Source organism: Stenella coeruleoalba, assembly GCF_951394435.1.
Source record: "Stenella coeruleoalba genome assembly, chromosome: 15".
In the NCBI taxonomy this organism is placed as follows: Eukaryota; Metazoa; Chordata; class Mammalia; order Artiodactyla; family Delphinidae; genus Stenella; species Stenella coeruleoalba.
This window is the reverse complement of record NC_137161.1, coordinates 79,572,733-79,597,204: the sequence shown is the minus strand read 5'-3', so window position 1 is coordinate 79,597,204 and position 24,472 is coordinate 79,572,733. Positions and strand designations below refer to the sequence as shown.

The window sequence follows — 24,472 nt, the reverse complement described above, 5'->3', positions numbered from 1 at the left end:
TCAACCACTGCGCCACCAGGGAAGCCCAAGTCTACTTTTTAAATAACACCTGATTCTAATTTGTGATGGAAGCGATGTCAGACACACTCTGCAGTCAGCTCCAATGGGGTCTGAAAGCACAGTATTTAATTGGAGACCTTGGAAAAGAAAATCAAAGCCTGCTTTTATTGATGCACCGACAGACTGACCCGCGATTTGGAAGGGGTGGTTCGCTAATACAATACTCATCATCAAAGCAAACTGAGAAGACCACGGTGCCTGAAGTGGCTTTACAGCGACACGATGCCTTAATAAGTTACGGAGATGGCCTGCTCGTTAACCGCCTTCTCACTTCATGTTCTTTACAAACTCCTCTCCTTTCTTGATGGAGGCTTTCAGCTCAGGAATGGCCTCGGCGATCATCTTCTCTTCGAAAGGGGAGATTTTGCCAATGCCTAGATTCTTCTCGATGCCCTTTTTCTGAAGGAGAGAGGGGAGGTGGTAAGATTTTACAAGAAAGTTTCCATGAATGGGTTTGTTACAGAAAATCCCACTTGTAACTTCATCAGCCCTGCCTCGCCTGTCTAACCGGTGGCTCCTGGGCAGCCTGCTGAGGGAGCCGCACACCCTGGGGACGGGGCGGGACGGGGCCGGACGGGTGTGAGCCGTGCCAGGAGCTCAGCTTCTGTCATTCAGCCCTGGGCTGGGAGCCGGGCTCTGGCACTCACTGTGTGTGCACCTGTCACGCACCCGCCAAGTGTGTTTCCTTATCGACCCCACAGGAGGCTGTGAGGACACATGTGGGTTGCTTGGCACACAAAGAACTCAATAATTAGTAGCACCTGAGTTATTCTCCCTGACACGGAGCGTACTTTTGGGATCTAGTTTTTTTCCCAAGTTGGTAAAGGACTGAAGAAACACTTTCATAGCCACCTGAATCCAACGTAATTAAGGAGCTACACGTCGGACGTTAGGAAAACAGCAGGCTGGCGCCCAGGCTGCCTCCTCGGAGCCTCCCTGACCAGGACTATCAGCCTTGGGGGCCTCTCCTACAGGCCCCACCACGCTGCACACACCTGCGCTCAGCTGGCTCTGGAGCTATAACCACAGGTAGTTCTGGAGACCAGTGTCGGTCTCAGGGATTTTGGACACCAGGGTGTCTGTGGGAAGGGCTTCTTTCTGGGCACGAGAGGAAGGCGAGCACACATTTGCCTGATTCCAGCGGGTGCCCACGGCTAAGACGTGGAAACCTGCTCACTGAAGACTCGGTTAGGAGTCAAGCAGACCAGAGAGCTGCCCCAAACCAGCCTGGCTGAAGCCAGCAAGGTGACTAGAAGGGCCCCGTCCCAGTGCATTTCAAGGAGGAAAAGCAGTGAGACGAGGAGCAGGGCCCAGGAATGCCTGAGCTGGAAGGTCTAACACGTGTGCACGCCCCGGCAGGCCCTGAGGTCAGAATGAGAAGGAACCAGCACAGCCTGGTGCGGGGAAGCCTCTTCTGTGAGGGCTGTCCGTGGGCCGCCTCGGGACACAGCGAGGGTCTCACTGGGAAACCTACCCAGGCGGCCGCTGCTGACCGGCTGCTGGAGCCGTGAGATCCCCGTCAGCCCCCACAGACTGAGGTTTCTCCCCGCCACTGCTTCTGGGATGCTTCTACCCTCAAAAGTCCAAGCACAGGCCAGGCAGTGAGATGCAGTTACTGCACAAGGAAATCTGAACCATGGAGCAAACGCACGGAGTACAGCTGCTGAGTCTCAGCTACAGAAAATGCTCCTCCTTCCGGCCAAGACCTGGCCTCTGGGACACATACCCCCAGCAGCAATGGTGTGGAGAAGTACGGACAGTCCGTTTCTTGGGACTTAACGAAGGAACATTCGACAACTCCTTCCTTTCCGTTCATCGCATCCACGAGGGAGAAGACAAACCGGGCTCCGGCATACGCCATGGATAGGGTGGCAGAGCCTAGGAGGACAAAGGCAGGTCAGCCAAGCTAGCGCTGCGACCGTAAGACCCAGACGAGCTTCCCCGCAGCTAAAACCCCATCTGCATAACCCCCAGCTTTCCAGTCTCATCAGGAATTTAGGTCAGCATCCCTTGAAGTGACAGACCCGCAGACGGCACGCAATTAGCTCTGCTGACCTCAAACACTACTCCACGCCCCCCAGCAAGCCGCGCTGCCCTCTGACCGGGGGGCTGCTTATCGAGCAGACGGACGTGAGGCTTAGAAAAGGACCCGCTCCTTGCTGGGCCCTCACGAGTCTTCGGCTCTGCCTCCAAAAGCCTGGGGCCACCTGGGCGCCTACCTGCTCCGGCCTTGGCCTTGACCACCTCCGTGCCGGCCTCCTGGATCCGCCCGATGAGGGGGGTCAGCTGGTCCTGGGGGAAGTCCACCTTGGGGGTGCACTGCAAGTGCAAGTCACAGGGCTCACGTGAGCAGGACCAGGCTCCGGTCACCTCCCAGCCCCACGCCCGGCGGGCCCCGGCATCGCTGCCACGTGGGAAACCAAGACCTTTTCCTTAAAGAAAAAGCCGACTTTGTTGGGAGGTGTAGTGAGTTCTCTACTCATTAAAAAAAAAAAAAAAAAACTTTCTCTATTTTGGACTAATTTTAGACTTAGAGAAATGTTGTAAAAATAGCAGAAAGATTTTCCTCACCCGGCTTACCCTGATAACACTTTACATAACCACAGTGCAGTTATAAAGAACAGGAAATTAACTAAACCACAGACCTTACTCAAGTGTCACCGACTGTTCCACTACCGTCCCTTCTGTTCAGGGTCCTGCCCAGGACCCACCAGCACCCAGGGATCTCGCCTTTGACTGCTTCCTCAGTCCTCCCCTGGCTTTCAGGACATCTGTCAAGGGTACTGAATGCTCGCTTTGTAGGATGTCCATCAACTTAGGTTCAAAAGGTGCTTCCTCAGTATTTTCTCCTGAGGTTATGAGGTGATTTATCTTATTCTCAGTGGTGTTTACCTTGTCTCTCCTCATTTTTAAACAAAGCAGCTTTGCCTGCTCTGACCTAATCAGGAAGGCAGTGATGTTTCCACCAGCAGTTTTCACTGCGTAGGAGCTGGCCCCTTTGAACACCTTCTGACCACACTCACTCCCACAGCTGTGGACGCTTCAAAGTAACAACAGACGGTGAGATCCGTGTCAGCCTGATACGAGGGCCCCAAAGTGAACCTCTGAACTGTGCTCGTGGTCTTGAGGCTTCCGGGCAGGGTGACACACGCACCTGAGAGACCAGGGGGATGATGGTCTTCCCAGCATGGCCGCCAATGACAGGAACGCTGACGCGAGCCGGGTCCAAACCCTGGTCACCGAAAGTGGAAAGCCTGATTAACTTTTAACAAGCGCTTTGAGTGTAAAACACGTCATATGCACCTAAAGCACCAATACCGGAAAAATCCACAGAACTCGGAAACCAGGTAAGAGGCCGCCTGACTCCAGCCGTGCTCACATGTCCCACTAGGCGCCCCCTGCAGTTTCAACACATGCAGTGAGTAACTCGGTGTCTGGTGAGGTCACTCCGAGGCTTTCCCTTCACAATGTGCTGAAAACTGCCTTCGTGAAGGGTCCCAATTCGTTCCCATCAGTCCGACAGCTTCTTGGAATCAGAGGATGACAAATCCTCTTTCCCACACCTGATGTCATCCCCATGCCTTAGCTCAGACTTACGTGCCTACGCTTTGTTACAGAGAACATACACCTCGTATCAGAGCAAGACTCCAGAACACCCAGGGGTGAGAAGTCCGTCAACTCAAACAGTGATTGGAACAGAAAGAAGGAAACCAAGTTGAAAGGGGTCACAACGCCAAGGTTCATTAAGTGGGGCTTGCTGGGACGGCTGATTCATTTGTTAAACCGGAGGCAGGATGCCCCCAAGAATCTGCGAACCAGGTATTTCTTAACACAGTCAAAAAAAGAAGCTGGTGGGAGTAACGGGAGGGGGTGAGCAGTCCCAAAATGCTGCCACCTTCCCCAAATGCTGCAGCTGCTAAAGAGAGACACCGTAAGTTAGGAACCAGCCTTGCCTAGGTTGGGGAGCCCAGCCACAAGGGTGGGCAGACCCAGCAGCACCGTTAACGGACATGCACGGCTGTGTCTACAGGCCAGGGCACCACGCCGGTCACCAGGGACACAGGCACGAACAGAAAGGGCCCCTGCTTTTGAGAAGCTCTTTGTCCAAAATGAGACAGATACAAACAGACGCTCCAATGCGACGGGTGAAGCCAGCCACAGGGTGGCTCTGGAAGGCGCCTGAGAGAAGGCCTCCTGGGGCAGACCTAACTTCATCTGGGAAGGAGCAGGACTCCACCAAGGGAAGCGTATTCTAGGCAAAAGGAGCAGAAAGAACAAAGACCTGGGGGTTCACAGGGCAGGTACCATCAGCAGAGCATGAAGTGCAAAGGGCAAGCGCAGTGGAAGGCGGGGGTAGAGACGGCCGAGGGGGGAGCCAGAGGCTGCGAGGTTAAGGGCAGCCTTTCACCCTCCATGCAATCCAGGAACTTTTCAGAATGCCAGGCAGCCTGAGGTAAAGGGCGCACTCCTTAACTGATGGATCCAGGGCGGAGACATGCTTCCCCACCTCACATGGCAAAGCTTCGAGGCCAAGCCTCCATGGCCTAACAGAACTCTCTGTGCGAACACAGCAGCCACGTGGGGCTTTGGAGCATCTCAAGTGTGGCTGGTGCAACAGAGGACCACAGTTTCTAATTTAATTATAATTAATTCAACTAGCCACAGGTATCTACTGTTGCAGCAGGATCAGGGGCCCGGGGGAAACGCGTGCTTCCCCCTGGAGCTGGCGGCACCACGGGACCTAAGAGAACGAGCACTGCTGCTTCCAGGAACCGGGGGCGTGTGCCTCGGGAAGCTGGAACCCCTGCCTCCCGGCCTGGGTGCGTTCAGACTCGGCTTCACCGAGACCCGCTCCGCAAAGCCTTTCCTGACTCAAAGCCAACCACAGTCTAAACACACGTGCACTGAAACGGTGATTCAGTTGTCTCTGGAATTAAAGTGTCTCTTTCCGCTTCACTCACAGAGCTCCCAGGCCCCGGGGCCACATCTCAGGGATCCGACTCCACTCGGAGAGCAGAGCCTGAGGAACACGCCAGAGCGTGAATTGCAGCGGGGCACCGTACCGTCCACACCCTAGAAGAGAAGTGCTGGGTGCAGGGGAGGAAGAGGAAGGTCAACGGTCCTGCGTGCGCCCTTCTCACTAAGCTGTGTGCACGACAATTATTCCTGACTTGGGAGGACCCCCTCTTCCACAAGTTCACGAAAAATGGCCTGAAGCTCAGGAGGGACACTTATTTGGGCCAGAGGAAGTGGTTCTGCTGGGTCCATAACCCAACAGACTAGACAGCGAACTGTGAAAGGTACCGAGGACTCCAGACCTGGCGCCGGTGCCACACCCACCTCGGGACAAGCCTGGCGGCTCAGGAAGAAGCAGGCAGCCAGCAGGAGCAGAACTGAGGTAAGTCACTGCAGGCACCCAGGGAGTCAGAACACAGACCAGGGACAAGAATTCTGACATGATTTCAGGGACTTTCCCAAGTTCTTCGTGTTTGCTGATTTTATCATTTGTCTAATGGTTAGCGGGTAAAACCTGTTAGGACCAGTTTTCAGACCCGAGCCGATGAACACGAAGAGCACAACCCAGTCTAGCCAGTGAGAAACCCAGGGAAAGCCGAACCCTTGCTACAGCAGGGAGAAGAGCGAGCCTGGCCGGTTCCAGCCCGCAGGGGCCTGCTGTCTGCGTTCCCCGCGCAAGCTGCTTCCCACCAAGGAGGCGAGCTATAAAGACATTTAAACCCTCCAGCTACATGTGGCCTGTAAGGGCCCCGGTGTCCTCCAGGCCCGTAAAGGAGCCAAGAATAGCCAGAGAGGTTCCGAAAGGGAACCTGAAAGATGCCCGAGGCAGCTCTTACCTTCAGTTCTGCAACAAAAGTGTTGGCTCGGACAATGTCCAGGGTTGTCACCCCAAATATTTTACTGGGGTTGTATACTCCGTGTTTCTTGAAAACTTCTGCTGTGATTGGGATGGTGGAGTTAACCTAGTAAATCCAAGAGAGAGGGGCACAATTTGCCTGTGTTCTGAGAGCAGAGCCTCGTGACAGGAGGAAAAATCTTCTCGTCAGACCATGAACAAGCTCTAAGCTGTCACATTAAATTGCCCTGATAAGCGACCCTCACGATGGAAGGCCCCCTACTCTAAAAGACTGCTGCTTCTCCCCACCACGAGAAAGAAGAAACCATTCGCTGGGGGAGGCACTCTTCTCCTTGGCGGCCTCCGAGCCCAAAGTTCAAACGTGCACGTGACCCTTCGACTATCAACTTAAAAATGTGATGGAGGATCCACAAGGCACCTTCTGCTCCAGCTGGGACTTAGCCCAAATGGCCATTAAAAAAAAAAAAAAAAAAAGACAGTCTAGCAAGAAGCTACAAGCTACAAGCTCAGTCCCAGCTCTGTCACTCTGTGTCGTAACCCCGGCCAAGTTACCTCAACTCCTTAGAACTCAGTTTCTTAAAACGGGAGACAACTACCTCCTGAGGTGGGTGTGAAGATTAAGTGACTTAATACATGGCAAGGGCTTAACACATTACCTGGTACATAGAAAGAATAAAAACAAGACAAAAACAGCGAGATTTATATTAGGCACCGGTTAATCAGCCCCCCAAGATCTTCTGACCAGTTGCCCCCGAGGAAAGGTGAGCTGGTTGGAAAGGGCAGGATCCTCTTCTCAGAGGCCACGGGCACAAGCTCTGCGTGTTTATCAGCGGCCACGTTCCTGAGTCCACATCAGTGTCACTGCACTTCCACCCAGATCCTTCTTGTACTCGCGAGACCAGATCAACCAGCAGGGAGGAACAGAAGGGCTGCTGTCAAATGCAACCTGAGGCCCTGCTAGGGCGGGCGTGGGAGCCACAGCCAACTTCTCAGGAGGGACACAGCACCCGGAGTTTCTGAACTGAAGAACTAGCTTCCTGCAAAAAGCAGCAAACAGGGCCTGGGGGGCTGCGTACAGGACCATGTGTGCGTGTGAGGAGGGAGGGGGCGCCAGGAAGCAGGAATTGCAACCCCCAAGTAGAACACAGGAAAAGGAGTTAACACGCTACCACAGTCACGGCTGAAGCAGCCTCAGGAATGGGCTTATTTTCCAGGTGGAAAAACTAAGATACCGAGAGGGGAAGCGATCTGCCCAGAGGCACACGGTCGATGGGAAAACCAGGTTAAAACTCACTTGGTCTATGCCAGAAGGAATCCTTAGGAAATAAATTTAAGGGCCTTTTATTAGCTCATCCACTTTATCCATTTCAGCACATGAACCTGATTATTCCCCCTCTAAGCACAGAAGCACACTTTTGCTAACTGTGGACCTTCACGCGGCATCAGCAGCCGGCACTCACCGGATTTGCAATGATGCAGATCATGGCCTCGGGGCAGTGCTGGGCACAGGCAGCAGTCAGGGTGGCCACAATCGTGGCGTTGGTGTTGAACAGGTCATCCCGGGTCATGCCTGAGAACAATCCAATTCGAGGTGTTCATAAACACAGGACGAATTTCCAAACGTGTACCACGTTGTGTGTGTTTGTTGTTATGGGAAATTCAAACATGAGTGAGACAGGGTCCCTGTTTCAAGTAAATCCATCTTGTAGGGAAAACGGCCCAGTGTGATAAGTGCCAAGATAGACGTCTGTGAGGGTGGAGCGTGGGGAGGGAATGAGGGGGGTTATACCCGAGGAGGATCACCAAGGACCAGTACAGCTTCCAAGGTGGAGGCAGGTGGAGGAAAGGGCCTTGCATGCAAAAAAAAAGTGCACACAGAGCACAATGAGACTGGGCGAGGGGACCCAGGGACAGGTGGAGGGCTTCATCTGTACCCCACAGGCACTGGGGACCCTTTGGAATTTTTTCTGCAGCAGAGATCTGACCAGATCCATTTTTCACAGAAAACCACATCCTCAGCTGACTTGTGGGGAGATGCTAGGCAAGGAGTTCAACACACACCTGGTTTTCTTGGGACTCCCGCTGGAATCACCACCACGTCGCAGCCCTTCAGGCAGTCTGGCAGCTGCTCAGGTCCGAGGTAACCTGGAAGAAACACCCACGTGAGCAATTTCACCACTTCCGACTTGGAGAGGCCAGCACGTCTGTGGGGACAGAGCCCGGGTAGGACGGGCCCACCTGAGTCCAAGGCCGGCCACAGGCCTCAAGACAGGCTGGAAGGACCGCCCACGAAGGGGTTCCTCTTCTGGAGAACTACCACTGTGGGCCTGATGACACCGGCTGGCAGGACAGTCTCTTTCACTCCACTTTCCTCCAGCCTCACTGGCCCAGCCCCGATTCGGAACAGAGTAACCGTCCAGGTTCCCACAGAATCGGCCAAGTCGGCTGCTTTTCCTTATCCAACCCAACTCGCCAGCACTTCTCAGTCCTTCTCGGCTCCCAGTAAGAGCTGCTTATTCCACGTCCCGGTCATCCTAACAAAAGCTCTGTCTCGGAGTCAGATCAGAAGGCACGGTGGAGGCCAGGAGAGAAAAGCCCCGTGCTGAGAAGCAGGGACGAAATATTAGCATCCATTCTGTTTACTCCTATCATCCGAGGAATAAAAGGTCCACTTTCAAAGATCTCGGGGAAATCGGCCGAAATCTGCTTTGATTTGACTTCTCCCTTATTGTGGGAGCTTTTGGAAGCGCAAATATACAGCCCAAAAGAAAATGAGCGAACTAATTCAGAGGGACCACGGAAGGCACACGAACAAATGATCTGACAGTCAGTCAGTCTCCTGTGCTGTCTACACCAGATGAAGATACATGCAAACACCATCAAACAGTCTCACACTGACAGCAGAGACAGAAAGCAGTACAAGTTTTCTGCACAGCAATCTGATACTTTATAGTAAAAGCTTTAAAATAGTCATACCTACTCATTCTACTTTTAGGATTCTTTTTTTTTTTAAGGATTCTAAGAAACAAGATGTAAAGATAAAGATGTTTACACAGCCTAGCTATTTACAGTAGAGCAAAACAGGAAACAGCCCAATGGACAACACTGTGGGTATAATAATAAATAAGTGATAAATTATAGTACACCTTTAAAAATGATTTTACCAAGAATTTGGTGACATGGAAAAATGCTGCTATAATGTGAAGGTAAGATAAGCAGGATATATATAATTATATGTAATTATGAGTGACTTCTTGGATGACATAGCTAGATGTCCCTTGGATTTTCCTAAGGTGGCCATGCTCTGAAGAAGCTGGCAGAGGAAACCCTGGGGTGGAGGGACGGCCCAAGGTGGGGAGCGGCTGGCAGCATTTCTCACTGCCCCCACGCCCCTGCACGAGGCTGCCTCTTCCCCATCCTCATATTACTTGTTAAATTATAAAAAATTAAAAATGGGAAGGTGAGACCACCGTTGTTATTCTCAAAGACACTATTTAAATTTTTGTAGACTCAAGTCAAAAAAGGTGCAATAATATATAAAATTTAATTCTAAAATGAACATGGAAACCCCAAGTCTCTGAACACCTAGTTTCACTTAGGAATCTCACTCTAAACCTGAGTCCTGGCCGACGGGGGAGGACAGGTGTAAGTTTTCAGGGCCGGCGTGCTCAATACCTTTTACTGTCGCCCTGGTCTCTATGTGGCTCAGGTCGGCGGCCACTCCGGGCGTATGAGCAATATCGTAGAGGGTCAGGCGGCTCACCAAGGGGCTGTTCTTCAGGAGAAGTGAGAGCGGCTGCCCGATTCCTCCGGAAGCCCCCAGCACGGCTACTTTAGCATTGTTCTAGAAAGAGACACAGAGAGAGGACTGTGAAGATGGAATCAGCATTAAAAGGATTCACATGGTAATAAACTGCAGAGTACTGTACTGGGTCTTTTTTATTGCAGCAGTACCAAATGAAGATGCAATCGTATTCCTACCATTCCAAAGGCCCCCTTTCCTTCTGAAGTTCAGAGGTTTGCCTCAGGAAAATGCGGGAGAACTCATGTCTCTAGATGCTGTGACAGTCAGGGGCATACTCCTGTACCCTCCAAAACGGGAGCAAACTTCACTCAATCGCCACCTGGACTCGTAACAGAAGGCTTTCCTTCAATGTGCAGTTTTATTATTTTTTAAATAAATTTCTTTATTTTGGGCTGAATTGGGTCTTTGTGGCTGCGCACGGGGCTTTCTCTAGTTGCGGTGAGCGGGGGCTACTCTTCGTTGCAGTGTGCGGGCTTCTCATTGCGGTGGCTTCTCTTGTTGCAGAGCACGGGCTCTAGGCACGCAAGCTTCAGTAGTTGTGGCTTATGGGCTCAGTAGTTGTGGCTCACGGGCTCTAGAATGCAGGCTCAGTAGCTGTGGTGCACAGGCTTAGTCGCTCCACGGCATGTGGGACCTTCCTGAACCAGGGCTCGAACCCGTGTCCCCTGCATCGGCAGGCGGATTCTTAACCACTGTGAGTGAGGCTGTTTCTAACCTAAACTCACAAATGAGAAGGGGAGCCTATCCCGGGCAAGCAGGCAGGGAGCTGCCAGGGAAGAAGACAAACTGAGAGAAGAGCAGCCACAAGAACGCAAAGCATGGCGTGTGGTCCTCTAGGGCAGCCGTGTACTCTGGGTCTTTACATTATCACTGCACGCTGTGTTCCACAGCAACGGATGCTAGTAATAACAGGCTTCCGTTATCAAAAACAAAAATCAAACCAAACCAACCAAAACTCAAGCCGAAATCAAAACAACCACACAGTGTCATCTGCTCGAGGAAACTAAAACTCTGAAAAGCATATATTATATCTAAGATTGGAATTCAGGTTTCATTTGTTTGTTTTTAAGTTGGTGCTTTAAAGGTGGACCCTTGACTTCATAGAAAACTAGCTGGACCAACCCAGAACCTGAGGTCTGGCAATCTCACCCATCTTCAGACCTTCAATTATCACTCCCACATCCTGTCCCGAATCCTAGGGACTCCCAAGTTCCAGCTCCACATTCCCAGTTCTGTTAGGCATACCCACTGGTCCCACAAACCCAACTGTGTAAATAAATTTGTCCTTACTACCTCTCCCATCCCTGTTCCCAAATGGCATCTGTGTGTACCCAAATTCAAAACTTTAGAGCTATCTTCTGCTTCTTCCCTTACTGGAGACACCCAGTTAGGACACGAAAGGACTTGGCATCTCAAACATCTTCCCAACCTGCCCCCCGATTTCCATCCTGATTCCATTATCTAACTTAGGTCCTCAGCTCCACCTCTAAACCACCCTTCCAGAAATTCAAAGTTTTAATCATTTCCTTGGGTAAAAAATCTTCTCAAGTTCCTCATGCCCAGATTACTCAGCCTGGCTCCCGAGGCTGACCAGGGCTCCAATGTGGGGAGCATAAGACAGTTCCCTTGGTGTGCAGGATGTCAATGTCAAGGCTGTGTCTTTATTTTCATCCATCAGGTGAAGAATTAAACTCTACCAAGAAACAGACTGACCTGGTGCTCTCAATTAGGGTCCTTAAGTGAATCAGTCCCACGTGACACAGAAGATGAACCCAACACAGGGAGAAGGAAGAGGGGACTGCTCTCAGTGTGACGAGGTGATGTTATTGTTTGTATATTATAAGGTTTCATCAACTTAGTTAATATTTATAAAAACATAACTTGTAAGTGGTGATATCTTTAGTGAGATGAGAATCTTTGGTACTGCAGGTTAGCTCATGACCTCTTTGTAAACAAGCTGTTTCCAAACTCCATATCTTTTTCCACGTTGAGGAGTGGTTGTCAACAGCACACTGTTTAGCAACGGGGCTTTGAAAATGGATGTGTAGTAACACGTCCTTCACTTCTCAGTTTTCTTTTTTTAATCGGTTATGGTTTTTAAATTTCTGTGTTTTGTGTCATACATATTAGTACATTAGTACATACGGAAAGACATAAATACACTGAGGTTGAAGTCTCCCTAGGCCAATGTACCATCTGGCTCAAGCTCATCTTTCTGACTTATACACTTATATACTTCAACAACTCCACCTTTATGTCCAGTAGGCATTTTAAACTCAACACATCCAAATCTGAGCTCCTGATACCCACCCCCCTACAATCACTCTCTTCTAGCAGTATTTCCCACCTCAGCAAATCTCAACTCCAAAACCCAAAGCCTTGGTTTTCTCCATGTTCCTCTTTCTCTCCATACACCTCATGAAATCGTTATCAGCAAATCCCACTGTCTTACCTGCAGTTAATCTCCCTTCCCCCACTCCTCAGCATCAGTCTTCATCACCTCCACCTGTCCTACGTTTGTTTACTCACTGTTGGCTTAAGTGCCACTTCTCACTCATCCTGGTATCACCTGCAGCACCCAGCACAGTTCTGGGCAACACGGATACTCAAATGTACTCATTCATATATTTATTTTTCGAATGAACTGAATGCACAGGAAACTGATCTGAAGAACAAAAGCTAAGTAAGAAATGTGGAACCTCATTTAATAATCACCTCCCTTTTAGGGTGTGGTACTTCAAGAGGCAATGTGGGCATCTCCTGGATTCTAACTTTGGTGGTATTAGAATCACTTGGGGAACTTGGTAAAAAAACACGGAGGCCCAGGTCCTACCCTCCTTCGATGAGCCTCGGCCTCTGATCTTTACCAGCTTTCAGGTGATTCTGACACAACAGAGTTTGAGAATCGCTGCCCTAGAAGAAGACGGCTAAAAATAGCTTAGGCTTAAGTAGTCTCAGGCCAAGCCGCGCAGTTAACAACACCCGGGCGCAGGCCCAGCCCGCCCACCGCAGGAAGGAGCCTTCAAAAGGTCCTCAAGCGGAAGCAGAGTCTTCGGGTTCTTAGAGGAAAGGCTTGATGATCCAAAACAGTCACTGACAGTGGTCAGGAGAGCTGAATTTTAATCCTCTGGCCAAAACACTGTGTAACCTTGGACCAATGCTCTGCCCTCGGTATCTCTGCCTGCCTGCACTATGGAGTTAAAAATTACAGTGTAGGGGCTTCCCTGGTGGCGCAGTGGTTGAGAGTCCGCCTGCCGATGCAGGGAGTGCGGGTTCGTGCCCTGGTCCGGGAAGACCCCACATGCCGCGGAGAAGCTGGGCCCGTGAGCCATGGCCGCTGAGCCTGCGCGTCCGGAGCCTGTGCTCCGCAACGGGAGACGCCACAACAGCGAAAGGCCCGCGTACCGCAAACAAAAAAATTACACAGTACTTGTACGGACGCTGCAAGAACGAGGTTAGTCTCTCAAAATACTATGGAAAATAAGTTACTTTCGGCCCTAGAGCCCTGGCTTCTCCACCTTGAAGGAGCACAGGTCAAGAGTAGACCCTCTGGGGGGCTCGGGGGCGAACTGGGAGACTCGGAGAAGCGCCCCGGTCCTGAATCCAGCTGGACTACTTCCCCACCCCCGACTCCTGGGCTTTCTCCCCCGCACCTCCTGCCCGGTATCAGGGCCGGCCCAGGACGCCACAGCCGAGGACCAGCACCGGGTGGCCCTGCGGTCCAGGCTGGCCCGGGGGTCAAGGCTGCTCGCGAGCCAGGAGCACACGTGGCCTAGGTCCGGGAGCCTCCACCTGCAGGCAGCCCCTCGCAGGACCTACCTGGGCCGAGGTGCTGAAGCTGCGGCGGAGAGCGGCGCTGGCAGGCCGGGCGAGGGCGGAGAGCATGGCTGAGACGGGCGGGGTGCGGACTGGTCGGCGAAGGAGCTGGCGGTAGGATAGTGACTCCAACGACCTCCACGCTGCACCGAGCCTCCCGGCTCTGCTCCACCTGGCCTCGCGAGAGTGGCCTGGCTTCCGGCACCCCACCTTCTAGATCTCGCGGTATTTCGGCCACATCCGGACTGTCGCGGAGGCCGGCGGAGGGACGCTCTCCGTGCGCAGTCCTGGGGTGGGTCGTTGTGCGGTCGGGTGCTGTGCGGCCTGTCGGGGAGACGCCGTCGGAGTGGGAGGGAGAGTCAGCACCCGAGAGGTGCAGGAAGACAGGCTTTAGGCTGGAAGAGCCCTAGAGGAGCGATTTTGCAGGTGGGGGCCCCAGACAGAGGCTCTGATAGGGAGACCGGCTGAGGTCGCGCCGCAGGCCCGACAGAATGGGTGCGGCCCGAGCCCCCCCCCCCAGCTCAGCCCAACCCACCCCTCCTGTCCTTGGAGGCGGGAGGGGCTCCGAGCTTTGGAAAGCTCTGGAAAGGAAAAGGGGGAGGGGAGGTTGAGAGTCCCGCGGTTGGGGTGGAGGATGAAGGCTCATCTAATCAGTCACTCCCGTGCACCCCTCCCCCCCCCGGTCGCACACACCCCGTCCACCCGCCAGTGTCGTCGTCCCTCCTGGTGCCCAGGACCTTCTAGTAGAGATTACAAAGCTTTAGAGACACCTCTACCAAGAATGGCCGACCCTGAGCACTGACGTGGCGCGAGACACTGTTCTACGAGTTTACAGGAAAGCAGTCCCGCGTTACAGATGAGGAAACAGGTATACAGGTGATAACCTGCGAAGTCACCCAGTCCCTGCCCCTCCGGTCTGCCCAGCCGTGCTGTGAACCCGGCCACACTGTTTCTGCTTTAGGGACCAAGAAACCATGGCTGAGCTCAGTTAAGTGGATTCGTTCAGAGTCTACCAGAAAGTAAAGATACGGTTTCTCCTCACAAGAAGCATATTTAAGTTGATCAGTATCCTTATAAGCTTCATGTGCCCCACTGCTGTTTTCTGGGCATACAGAGAATTCCTTGCCCACAAAAAGTTCAGGGTCAAGTGGGACAGGTAGGTGTGTGGCAGGTTGTTAACCTTAGAGGAGTGTACAAACCCAGTGGGGGGGACCAGTGACCGCTTCCCTGGGAACAGTGGTCAGGGAACCAGCGGTGAAAAGAACAGTTAGCACAGGTGCTGAAGAACCTATCCGTAGGAGGGAGTGCATGGTGCCTGGCTTACTCTTTCCTCCCTCCTTTCCACTTGTTTATTGAGCTACTAAGATGTGCCAGTCCAGTCTTGGAGCTGGGTGTTCAACTATGAACGAGATCCAGACATTTTCTGCCTTCCGGGAGCTCAGAGTCTAGTGGGGCGACAGGTAAACTGCAAGCAGCATGGTATGGCTAACACCAGGAAAGTTACGAGGGGCTGTGGGAACACAAAGGAGGTCCATCTACCCCAGATTTGGGGTGGAGGTGGGGGCCATGTGAGAGAGGACTTAGGAGGATGAAACATCTAAGCTGAGATGTAAAGGAAGAGCAGGAGTTTCTCAGTGGGACCATTCACCTCCACAGGAGGGAGAGATCCTTGCCTGGGCTTTGGACCTCTCGAAGCGGGGGCACTAGGAGCTGGGCGTTTAACAATGGGAAGTGTCCAGATGAGAAAGAAAGGGAAAAGAGCCCAAAGACAAACCTGGAGGAAGGGACAGTGAACAGATAATTTCTGTTGGAGAGGGGACATGAGGACAAACGGTGTTCTTTATCTTATCACTGACTGTGTTCTCTCTAATTGTTTACCCCTCTATCTTACCACTAGAACTGAAAGCATCTTACAGTCAGGTTCTTTCATCTCTTTATTGTCCAGCATCTGACCAGGCTGAGAGTGGGTTTCTGAATTTTGGGAGAGTTGAGTGGTTTTAGATACAAGGCTGGAAAACCCAGATTGTGCAGGACTTAACCGAATGTTAGCTGAGAAGTTTGTATTTTATTTCTCGGGAAGCAGGTGTTTATCAAAGGCTTTTGTGATGCCACCAGAACTGTGTTTGAGGAAGATTAGACTGACCTTGGCGTGTTAAAAGTTCCAAGGGGGGAAAAAAAGTTCCAAGGGAAAAATGTGCAGGGCAGGGAGATTGTTCAGGAGGCTATCTAATGAGATGATAAATATCTGAGTTACTGTCATGGTTTTAGAAATGGTGAAGTGGGGCCAAATGAGGGAGAGGGAAGAATTGATAAGCGTTTGTGCCCATCTGGGTTTAAGAAACAAATGGAAGTGATGTGGGAAACCAGCCTGAGAGAACTGTATATGTACAGAAATGGAATTCAGGGTGTGTGTGGAAGGAGAGCTGGCTGGAGAAAAAGTAAAGAGTTCTGTTTTAGATGGGCTACATTGGAAGTGATGGTGAGTTGTCCATATAGAAATATCAGTGGACACTTGGGGAATTACTCCAAGGGGAAATATGGGATTGAAACCCCTGAGAGAGGCCAGGGCTGAAGTTATCCCTATAGAGGGGAGAGCTGAGGCCAGGGGAGAGCTGAGGCCAGGGGAGAGAAACTAGAGTCACATTCTCGTGTGCTCACTCCCACATCTGGGGCTGGAACTCCTTCCCACCCCCCTGGCAAGTCAGTCAGCCCCTGTCAGCATCTCCACGGCGGGGAGTCACTACCTCCCAAGTCCTCTACTCGGGCCATCCCAGCCACTTGACTGTTAGAAAAACGTCCTCACATTCAGCTCCTAGTTGCTTCCCTTTAAATCGCAAAATGGTTCATAACACTCTTAGCAGCTACCGTATCAAGCATTGACTTTGTACCAGGCACCATGCGCTGCTTTGCAAGTGTAACTGTTAACAGGGAACATGCACAGCCTCATTCAGGAAGCCTAGTGCAGTCAGAAAATGGCTGTATGTCTTCATCCCCATTCTTCCTCTAAATCTTTGCTTGCCCTTGGATTACATCAAGCCACCAGGACAGACTTGTTGCAATAGCCTAAATGTCCTGTTCACATTAATAGTCAAAACTCTGAACTTTGAAGTCAGTGTTAAAGCTGCTCCCCTTCCCCTCCTGAGCTTGCTTCAGGCTCCCACCTTGGGAGTGGAGAGTGGTTGTCTTCTCCATTTCTCCATCTTACTTCCTCACTACCCCTCGTCCCTGAAGACTGAGGCTTCAGGCCCATCAGTGTTGGTGGAGGGGGTTGTGAGAATAAAGATAGGGGCAGGAAGGGTCCATTTGGCATTAGTAAGAATTCTCTGAGCTTGATGGGAGTTTGTGGCTGACACTTCCATGTGGTGCTTTTGTGGGTCTCTCTTACCTGCAGTTCCCTTGACCTGGGTGGTTACACCTCAGCCTTGCTGTTTCCAGTTGCTCCCTCAACCCCTGTTTTCTGGAATCCTCCAGTACCTGAGATTGGTCCATTGTCTGCCCAAGTGGCCCTCTTGGGCAAAGTCCCTTTAAGATTGCTTCTAGTTGGCCCTCTCTCCTGCCTGGCCCACATCTGGTCTACAAGAGACACATAGGTATCCTTCATCCCATCAAATTCTGGGGGTGTAGGCTGTTTGAAATGCAGCTGCTGCTCTTTGCTAACAGCTAACCAGCTTCCGATTTTTCCAGGCAGGTGCCCACCACCAGCCTCTATGCCTGCACAAGCTTCAGAGGGCACAGGCCAAGCTATTCTAGGGGTTTTCTTTCTGGTTTCGTGAACTGCTTCAAGAAAGCTGAGACTTGTGAATATTTGAAATCAGGGAGAAAGAGGCTGTAATAGAGGTGAAGAGCTTTGAGATGCTAGAAGTCAAGAGAGAAAAGGATTAGGTGGGAAAAGATGAGGTCAGAGGACACTTATCCCTTTGATTTTGGGAAGAAACTTGAAGGGCACCCAGCGGGCAGTTGGTGAGGTAGGGCGGTTTGCATCCCGTGGCCTTAGCCTTCCCAGCCAAGACCTAGAAAATGAGAGAGGTTGCTGCATGGTGAGGAGGTTTGGATAACAGTTGTAGCCATTGGGGAAATGCTGGGAAAATCAGGAACGGTGAGAAAGGATTCATTGGCAGCTCTGGGGGCCCAGCTGAAGGTTTGCAGTGTGTCCTTTCTGTGTGTCCAAGCTCATGTGGCTTCTCACAGCCCAGACCCCACACCAAGTTCACGGATGTACGGGTGGGCCACACACCCACACATTTGTATCCTTGAACACAAACACATGGTTCTATACGGGGGATTAAAAGCAATTATTGCCATATAGTTTACATACAGTACAGTATACAGATCTTCAGTGTGCAGTTGGATAGTTTTGACAGTTTGCAGTCTTCTAACCACCACCCAAAACAAGCTATAGAAGCATTTTCATTATTCCAGAAAGTTCCCTCATGCCCCATTCCCCAGACAGCTACTTCCTGACTTCTATCACCATAGATTAATTTCACTAGTTCTTCATTGCATGTTTTCATACACAGTATAGAAATACATTGATGTCCTCCTTGCCACACCCCCACACAAGCCGCACACGTGCACCTATACTGACCATTTTGTTCCTTACAATAGGCTGGGGCCACAGTCGAGCTGTCAGGTTTTTGCTCTTAGGTGCACATATTCTATGCTAACCTACCTTCTCTTCAACCCTAAAATCGTACCTCAAAGTGCAGTATTTCAAATCTTTCCTTTCAGATCCCTGGAGATAAAATGAAGAATTAGAAAGGTGGTAATCATCCCACCTGCCTGAGAGTTTGCTTTATTTTCCTCTAGGGTCTCTAGAATATCGGCAAATGGGGACATAAAATTTTAAAACAGAACTGTTTAGATATAGAGCTTAACTTTCAGTTGTGGCCCAGCTGGAAGTCAAAGGGTGTGGCTTTCCAAGATACATGCCAGCAGAGCAACTAGGAGATGGTGGACTGGTGACAGCAGAGGCAGCAAGAAACTGCTGGCAAGGAGCTCCCAAGAGCTGAGAGTCGCCGATGGTGGCAGATCTGAGTCGGGAGCAAAGCCTGCAGTCCTCCAGGCCAGCTGGAGGTCAGGGAAGTGAGACCAAAGCTGAATCCAGAGGTTGGTCATGTCCAAGAACCCGTGTCAGGTGCAGAAGGTGGGGCGCTAGCCCAGTTGAGCAGAGGAGAAGCAAGTGCTGGAGACAGAGTTGGAGGAGGTGAGACCAGACCTGGTGGCCACACAGCCTTTGTGTAGCAGTTCGCTAGCCGCTACCTTTGACATGTGAATTGCTGCATGGGTAGGCCTGTCACCCTCCCAGGACCACTAGGGTACCTTTTGGGGGTGTAGTGGGTCTAGGTTTGGGGCGATGGGAATGAAGGTAAGATAGACAAGGGACAGGGATGTGGTGGCTTGAGTCTGGGCCTCTGGAGATACTGGTGCTCACTAGCTACAGGACCTGGAGCTTCTCTGAGCTGAGAAATGGTTTCAGGACCACTTCTGCAGCCTCCACAGCTCTGGGGTGCTGCGGCCTGTGACTGTGTCCTCTAGCTTTGTCAGGGTTCAGGCCACAAGGAAGGTGTCTGATTGGGATTGAGGAAAGACTCTACCAGATCCCTTAGGAACCTGACCCTTAGGCAGCATCACTGGATCCCCCCGCTTACAAACTTGGCCAGCTCCTGCTCTGGTCTTTGGCCTGAGATTTCTCTGAATGGTGCTTTCTGTCTGCTGGACATCCGGAGACTCCTAGATGAAATTGAAAAGAGAGAGAAAGTAGGAGTAAAGGAATTTGTTTCCTAAGCTCCTGCTCTGTGCTGGGCCCAGTTCTGGGCAATTTATGTTTGTTATTTCAACATAACATTCCTACAGCCTTTCCAGGGTGTATTATTGCCTCAGTTTACAGGTGAGAGCATTGATGCCTGTCACTGTATTTAAGCCTGGGTCATCCTGGCACAGCCTCAGTTTCCCACACAGAACCAGGGCATAGTGGGGTTGGCTGTGGACCCTGATTCATATCTGTGCAGTCCTCTGGTCCCTGCTCAGCCTGAGCCAGGAACCCAGAGTAAAGCTTACGGTCTGACTTCTCCAGGAGTGTTGAGTGATGCCTCTTTTCCACTAGAAGCAAATGCCCATCAGTTGTGTCCACCTGGACTGTCTGGGCCTGAGCACTAGACCAAGCTCTCAGGACCCTGGAATACCTGTGAGAAGGATGGGGTCAGGCCCAGCCTCTGGCAGTGACGCCATCAGTCAGAATGGAATTGGTCAGGCATAAGGAGGCAAGAAGGCCTGGATCTGGCCAGTTTCCCCTTAGTCTCAGGCTATGATGACCCCTAATGAAACATCCCTTCTCAAAGATAGACACGGTCTTTTACTGGAGCTGAGCTCTCCAGCCCAGCTGTGTCTGGACCGGAGAGAGAGCCCCACACAAGCCCCCTAGGTTGAAGTTCAGGCCAGGTCATTACAGGGAGGGTGAAGAACCTTCCTGCTGGTGGGTGTCCAGTGTGCAGAGATGAGGCCTGTGCTGGCACCCTGCTCTCCTGGCAGTAGGTGGCTCCTCGCCACCCAAAAATCTGTGTGGATTTCCCAGATGGGTCAGTTCATAGGAATATTGGTATCCTCTCACCCTATGAAGCCAGATCCCCAGGAGGTGCTCCCTTTGACCTCCCTTCCCACCTGCCTGCCCCATCACCCTTGCAAGAGCTATTGCACTAAATGCCCTGAAAGTCTCTTCAGAGCTGTGCTGTGCTAAAAGGGCCCAAAGGGGGATGTCTTAGACTTGCCATCCTGGCTCCACTGCTTTGAATAGATCACCAGGAAATGAGACTTGGTGGAAATAATCATTACAAATGAAACAGTGGCAGAAACCATACTCGGTAAAATCCGATACAGTAAGAATCTGATTAAGGAATCAGATATTTATTGTAAAATGCACAGGGAAACAAGACTTGATCTTGGGAGAAATAATTTTGGCTAAACAAAATTGAAAGTGAAAAAAATTGGAACTGGTTAACTGTGAAATCAATTGGTTAACTGTGAAATCAATTGGTTAACTGTGAATCAATATAGGAAATCAATTAAGGGATTAAATCGGCTTAGTGGAATTCATCTAAGAAAAATACTTTTTGCAAAACCTCATCGACATTTGTTTAATGGTTCTATATAAAAGCTCAACATCAGAATATTCTTAGGGCCCAAATGGTGGAGCCAAGAACATCTTCCACCTTTCAGAATTTGGAGTAGTGCTGGAAGGGCTGTTAGCTACGTCCGGTCCTCCACCCACCGGGGCTAGTGGCCCTCCTCATCACGGCTCACAGGGGTGCGTCTTCTCTCAGCAGTGTGCCGTTAGGTTCAGGACTGTACTTACCCTCCTGAAGTTTACCAGCAGGTGAGGCAGGTCTTTTTTTTTTTTTTTTAAATAAATTTATTTATTTATTTTTGGCTGCGTTGGGTCTTCGTTGCTGTGCGCGGGCTTTTCTCTAGTTGCGGCGAGTGGGGGCTGATTTTCGCTGCGGTGTGCGGGCTTCTCATTGCAGTGGCTTCGCTTGTTGCAGAGCACGGGCTCTAGGCGCGTGGGCTTCAGTAGTTGTGGTGCGTGGGCTTAGTTGCTCCGTGGCATGTGGGATCTTCCTGCACCAGGGCTTGAAACCTGTGTCCCCTGCATTGGGTGGATTCTTAACCACTGTGCCACCAGGGAAGTCCCAGTGAGGCAGCTCTTGCTTGACAAGGGAGAGTGCCCCCTTTGGGAAGGAGATGTCTGAAGGAGTTGATTGCTGGGGCTGGACTGGGTTTTTACCTGAACGCCCAGAGACAATCCCTTGGCTAGTGAATAAAGAGATGGAGGTTGTAATGGGGAAAGTGGGTGGGAGTGTGAGGATGGGCTCTGAGCAATAGACCAGATAGGTTAGGAGCCAGCTTTTAGGTTGGCTTAGCAAAGTTGTGGGACTAGACACAAAACTCATCCTCTCTCCCCTATGCTCACCACCTCCAGAATGGCCTGAGATCAGGACTTTCAGAGGCAGAGGACCTGAGGGTACGAGTTGGGATGTCCTCAGGAAGGATCTTTATGTAGCATCTAGAAGTATGGCCTCAGGTCAGGATGGCCCCATTGGTGAAGGCAGGAATGGTGACTAGTAATAATGTAGTCATTCAACACGTGCTTACTGAGCACTAGTCTGCATCAAAAATCCTGGGCACTGGGTGAGGACACAGCAGTGAACAAGAAGGTCAAGGTCCGTACCCTCAGGAGCCGTATATTCCACTGTGGGGAGACTGATGATAAAACAAGCAAACAAATGAGTGCAATAATGCAGGTGAAGACAAACTCGTAGTTTGCAAAGATCACCCTGACTGCCATGGGAAGATCAGACCGTAGGGAGAAAGCAAGAAGCCCAGTTGGAAAGTACTGCATCCTCAGGAGAGAGATGCTAGTCCCTTGGTCTAGGATGCTAGCCCTGGACCCGGGTTTGGAACATATTTAAGTAGTAGAGCTAATAGATTGGATGTGAGGGACTGAGGGAAAGAGAGGTTAGGGGTGTGACCTTGAGTAACTAGGTGGCTAAATGGTGCTGTTTATTGAGACAGGGAAGACTAAAAGACATATTGGAGGTAAGGCACGTGTAATTTAAACATTCCTTTTGGGCCATGTTTTATTTGAGATGTCCATCAGGCGTCCAAGTGGAGCCTGGAGCTCAGTGGAGAGGTCAAGTAGGGGCCATAGTTGGGGAGTCGTTATTATACATGGGGTATTCAAGGGACTAGATGAATCACCTAGACTCTAGGTCTTAGATGCTTGTTCTCAACTGACAGTGACTTTGCCCCTCTTCCAGGGGACATTTGGTGAAGTCTGGAAACATTTTTGGTTGTTATAACTGGAGGGTGGGGTTGCTACTGGCATCCACCCAGTGGAGGCCAGGGATCCTGCTGAACATTCTGCAACGCACGGGTCGGCCCCACGACGAAGCATTATCTGGCCCCAAATGTCAGTGGTGCTGAGGTTGAGAAGCTCTGTCCCAGGGTGAGAGTAGATAGAGAAGAAAAGAGATGACTGTGCCCAAGGGCATTCTCATGGAGACAGTTAGAGCAGGAACTGTCTGAGAGGTAGGAGGGAAGCCTGGAGAGTGGGGTGTCCTGGGAGTGGAGAGTGGGGAAGGAGGAGCGCTCAACTGGGTTACTGAGGCTCCATGTTTGAGCACAAAGAGAAATGACTAGTGGATTAGGCAAGAGGAGTATTTTTGATGACCTTGATAGGAGCAGTTTCTGTGGTTTGGGGTCAGAAATTCCAGGGGAGAAGGTTGTACCAACAGCTAACAATTACTGAACACTTCCTCCCTGCTCAGAATGTCTTACATGTGTAATTTCATTATTCCACACACAACAAGTACTATTATCCTTGTTTTACCGAAATGGCAATACTATTTTTACCCCCATTTTACAGAGGTAGAAACTGAGGCACAGAGAGGCTAATTATTCCCTCAAGTCAGGCAGCCAATAGTAGGTGGCACAGCAGGGGTTTGGATCTAGAGTTTGGAGGTGAGGAAATAGAGGCAGTGTTAACACCACCTTTTTTTTTTTTTTTTGGTATGCGGTCCTCTCACTGTTGTGGCCTCTCCCATTGCGGAGCACAGGCTCCGGACGCGCAGGCTCAGCGGCCACGGCTCATGGGCCCAGCCGCTCCGCGGCATGTGGGATCTTCCCGGACCAGGGCACGAACCCGTGTCCCCTGCATCGGCAGGCGGACTCTCAACCACCGCGCCACCAGGGAAGCCCAACACCACCCTTTTGAGAAGTCTTGGCTGTAAAGGAGAACAGAGACTGGTACAGAGGATGTTTGCGTGCCACTAGGAATGACCTGTATGGAGGGTGAAACTGATGATGCTGGAGGGGAGGCTGAGAGCTGAAGTCCTTGAGGAAGTGAGAAGGATCCAGGGCCCAAGTCAAGGGGTTAGCCTTTCTGGGGAGCATTGTTCTGGTAATTCTGAAGTGGACCCTAACTGTTTTGAGCAGGATACCCCTGGACTTGACTGGCCTTCAGAGGTCTTCTGGCTGCCCCCACCCCAGCTAAAAGGTAGCCTCCCTGCAGTAAGCTGCTGCACAGGCCCAGCCTTCCCCCTCAGTGTCCATGGGGCACCAGAGACAGTTGTGCCAAGGAACCAGTGTCCCAAGAGCAGCCCTGTAATCAGGAACCAGAGCCCAGGCTGGCTGGGCAGTTCTGTCAGTACAACTGAGCCATTCTCCTCCTTCCACAGACCATCACGATCTTCATCATAACCCTAAAGGCCCCTCACAAGGGCACCTGCGTCGGCCTCCCCAGGGTCTTCACTCATTACTCTCTTCCCACTGTTGCCACACCAGGCTCCTTTTGAAATCTCTCAGATACTAAGTTCCCTCCTGTTGTCAGTTTCTACCTCCTCCATCCTCTCCCTCTCCTCTACCTGCCTAGGTCTTGCCTAACCTCCTGTCTCAGCTTAGCAATCACATCTCAGACAGCCCTTCTCTGATCCCAGCTAGGTGAGGCCCTCCTATTAGCACCTCCCATGACACTGGATGCTGACTCTTTTAAAAAAAAACGCTTTTCCTACTCACAATGTATTTTTTTGTCCAGTGTCTGCATTCCATGCTAGACTGTAACCTTCATGAGGGTAAGTCTAGTTTACCACACTTATTTCCAGTGCCTGGCCTGTGGTAAGTGCTCAGTAGTTATTTACTGAAGGAAAGTGAATTGGTGACTGTTTTACAGCCTGCTTTGTATTTATATGGTTCAGATATGTCGTGTGCAACGATTATCTCCCCTACACACATTTCACTATCAATTTTGGAATTTTCCTTGATCACATGCATGATTATTTTCACCTTTGTTTGAAGGCATGTTAAGAAAGAGTTGAATTATCTTACTTTGTGGTCATTCATCTAAAATAGAAAGATGCACTAAGCTTTTA

At 51.0% G+C, this 24,472-nt stretch overlaps 2 protein-coding genes across 10 annotated transcripts in view; one reads left to right on the top strand and one right to left on the bottom strand.

Moving 5' to 3' along the window:
* Positions 1-143: 143 nt before the first annotated feature.
* Positions 144-13,717, bottom strand: MDH2 (malate dehydrogenase 2). Its single transcript, XM_079944099.1, has 9 exons — positions 13,557-13,717; positions 9,608-9,776; positions 7,994-8,077; positions 7,393-7,502; positions 5,913-6,038; positions 3,215-3,292; positions 2,280-2,379; positions 1,787-1,938; positions 144-459 (listed from the first exon to the last, which is right to left on the bottom strand). Exons 1-9 carry the CDS (start codon positions 13,620-13,622, stop codon positions 328-330), a joined length of 1,017 nt encoding a protein of 338 aa, XP_079800225.1. The 5' UTR covers positions 13,623-13,717; the 3' UTR covers positions 144-327.
* Positions 11,524-24,472, top strand: part of STYXL1 (serine/threonine/tyrosine interacting like 1) — a 65,853-nt gene continuing 52,904 nt past the window's right edge. For 3 of the 9 annotated variants that reach the window (XM_079944109.1, XM_079944100.1, XM_079944108.1), the window contains exon 1: positions 13,822-14,421. The gene's annotated coding sequence lies outside the window, so the exon portion shown is untranslated. Of the gene's footprint in view, positions 11,555-13,104; positions 13,192-13,810; positions 14,422-22,690; positions 23,478-24,472 lie in introns of those variants that run through there. The other 6 variants (XM_079944104.1, XM_079944102.1, XM_079944107.1 and 3 more) reach the window with 6 other exon arrangements.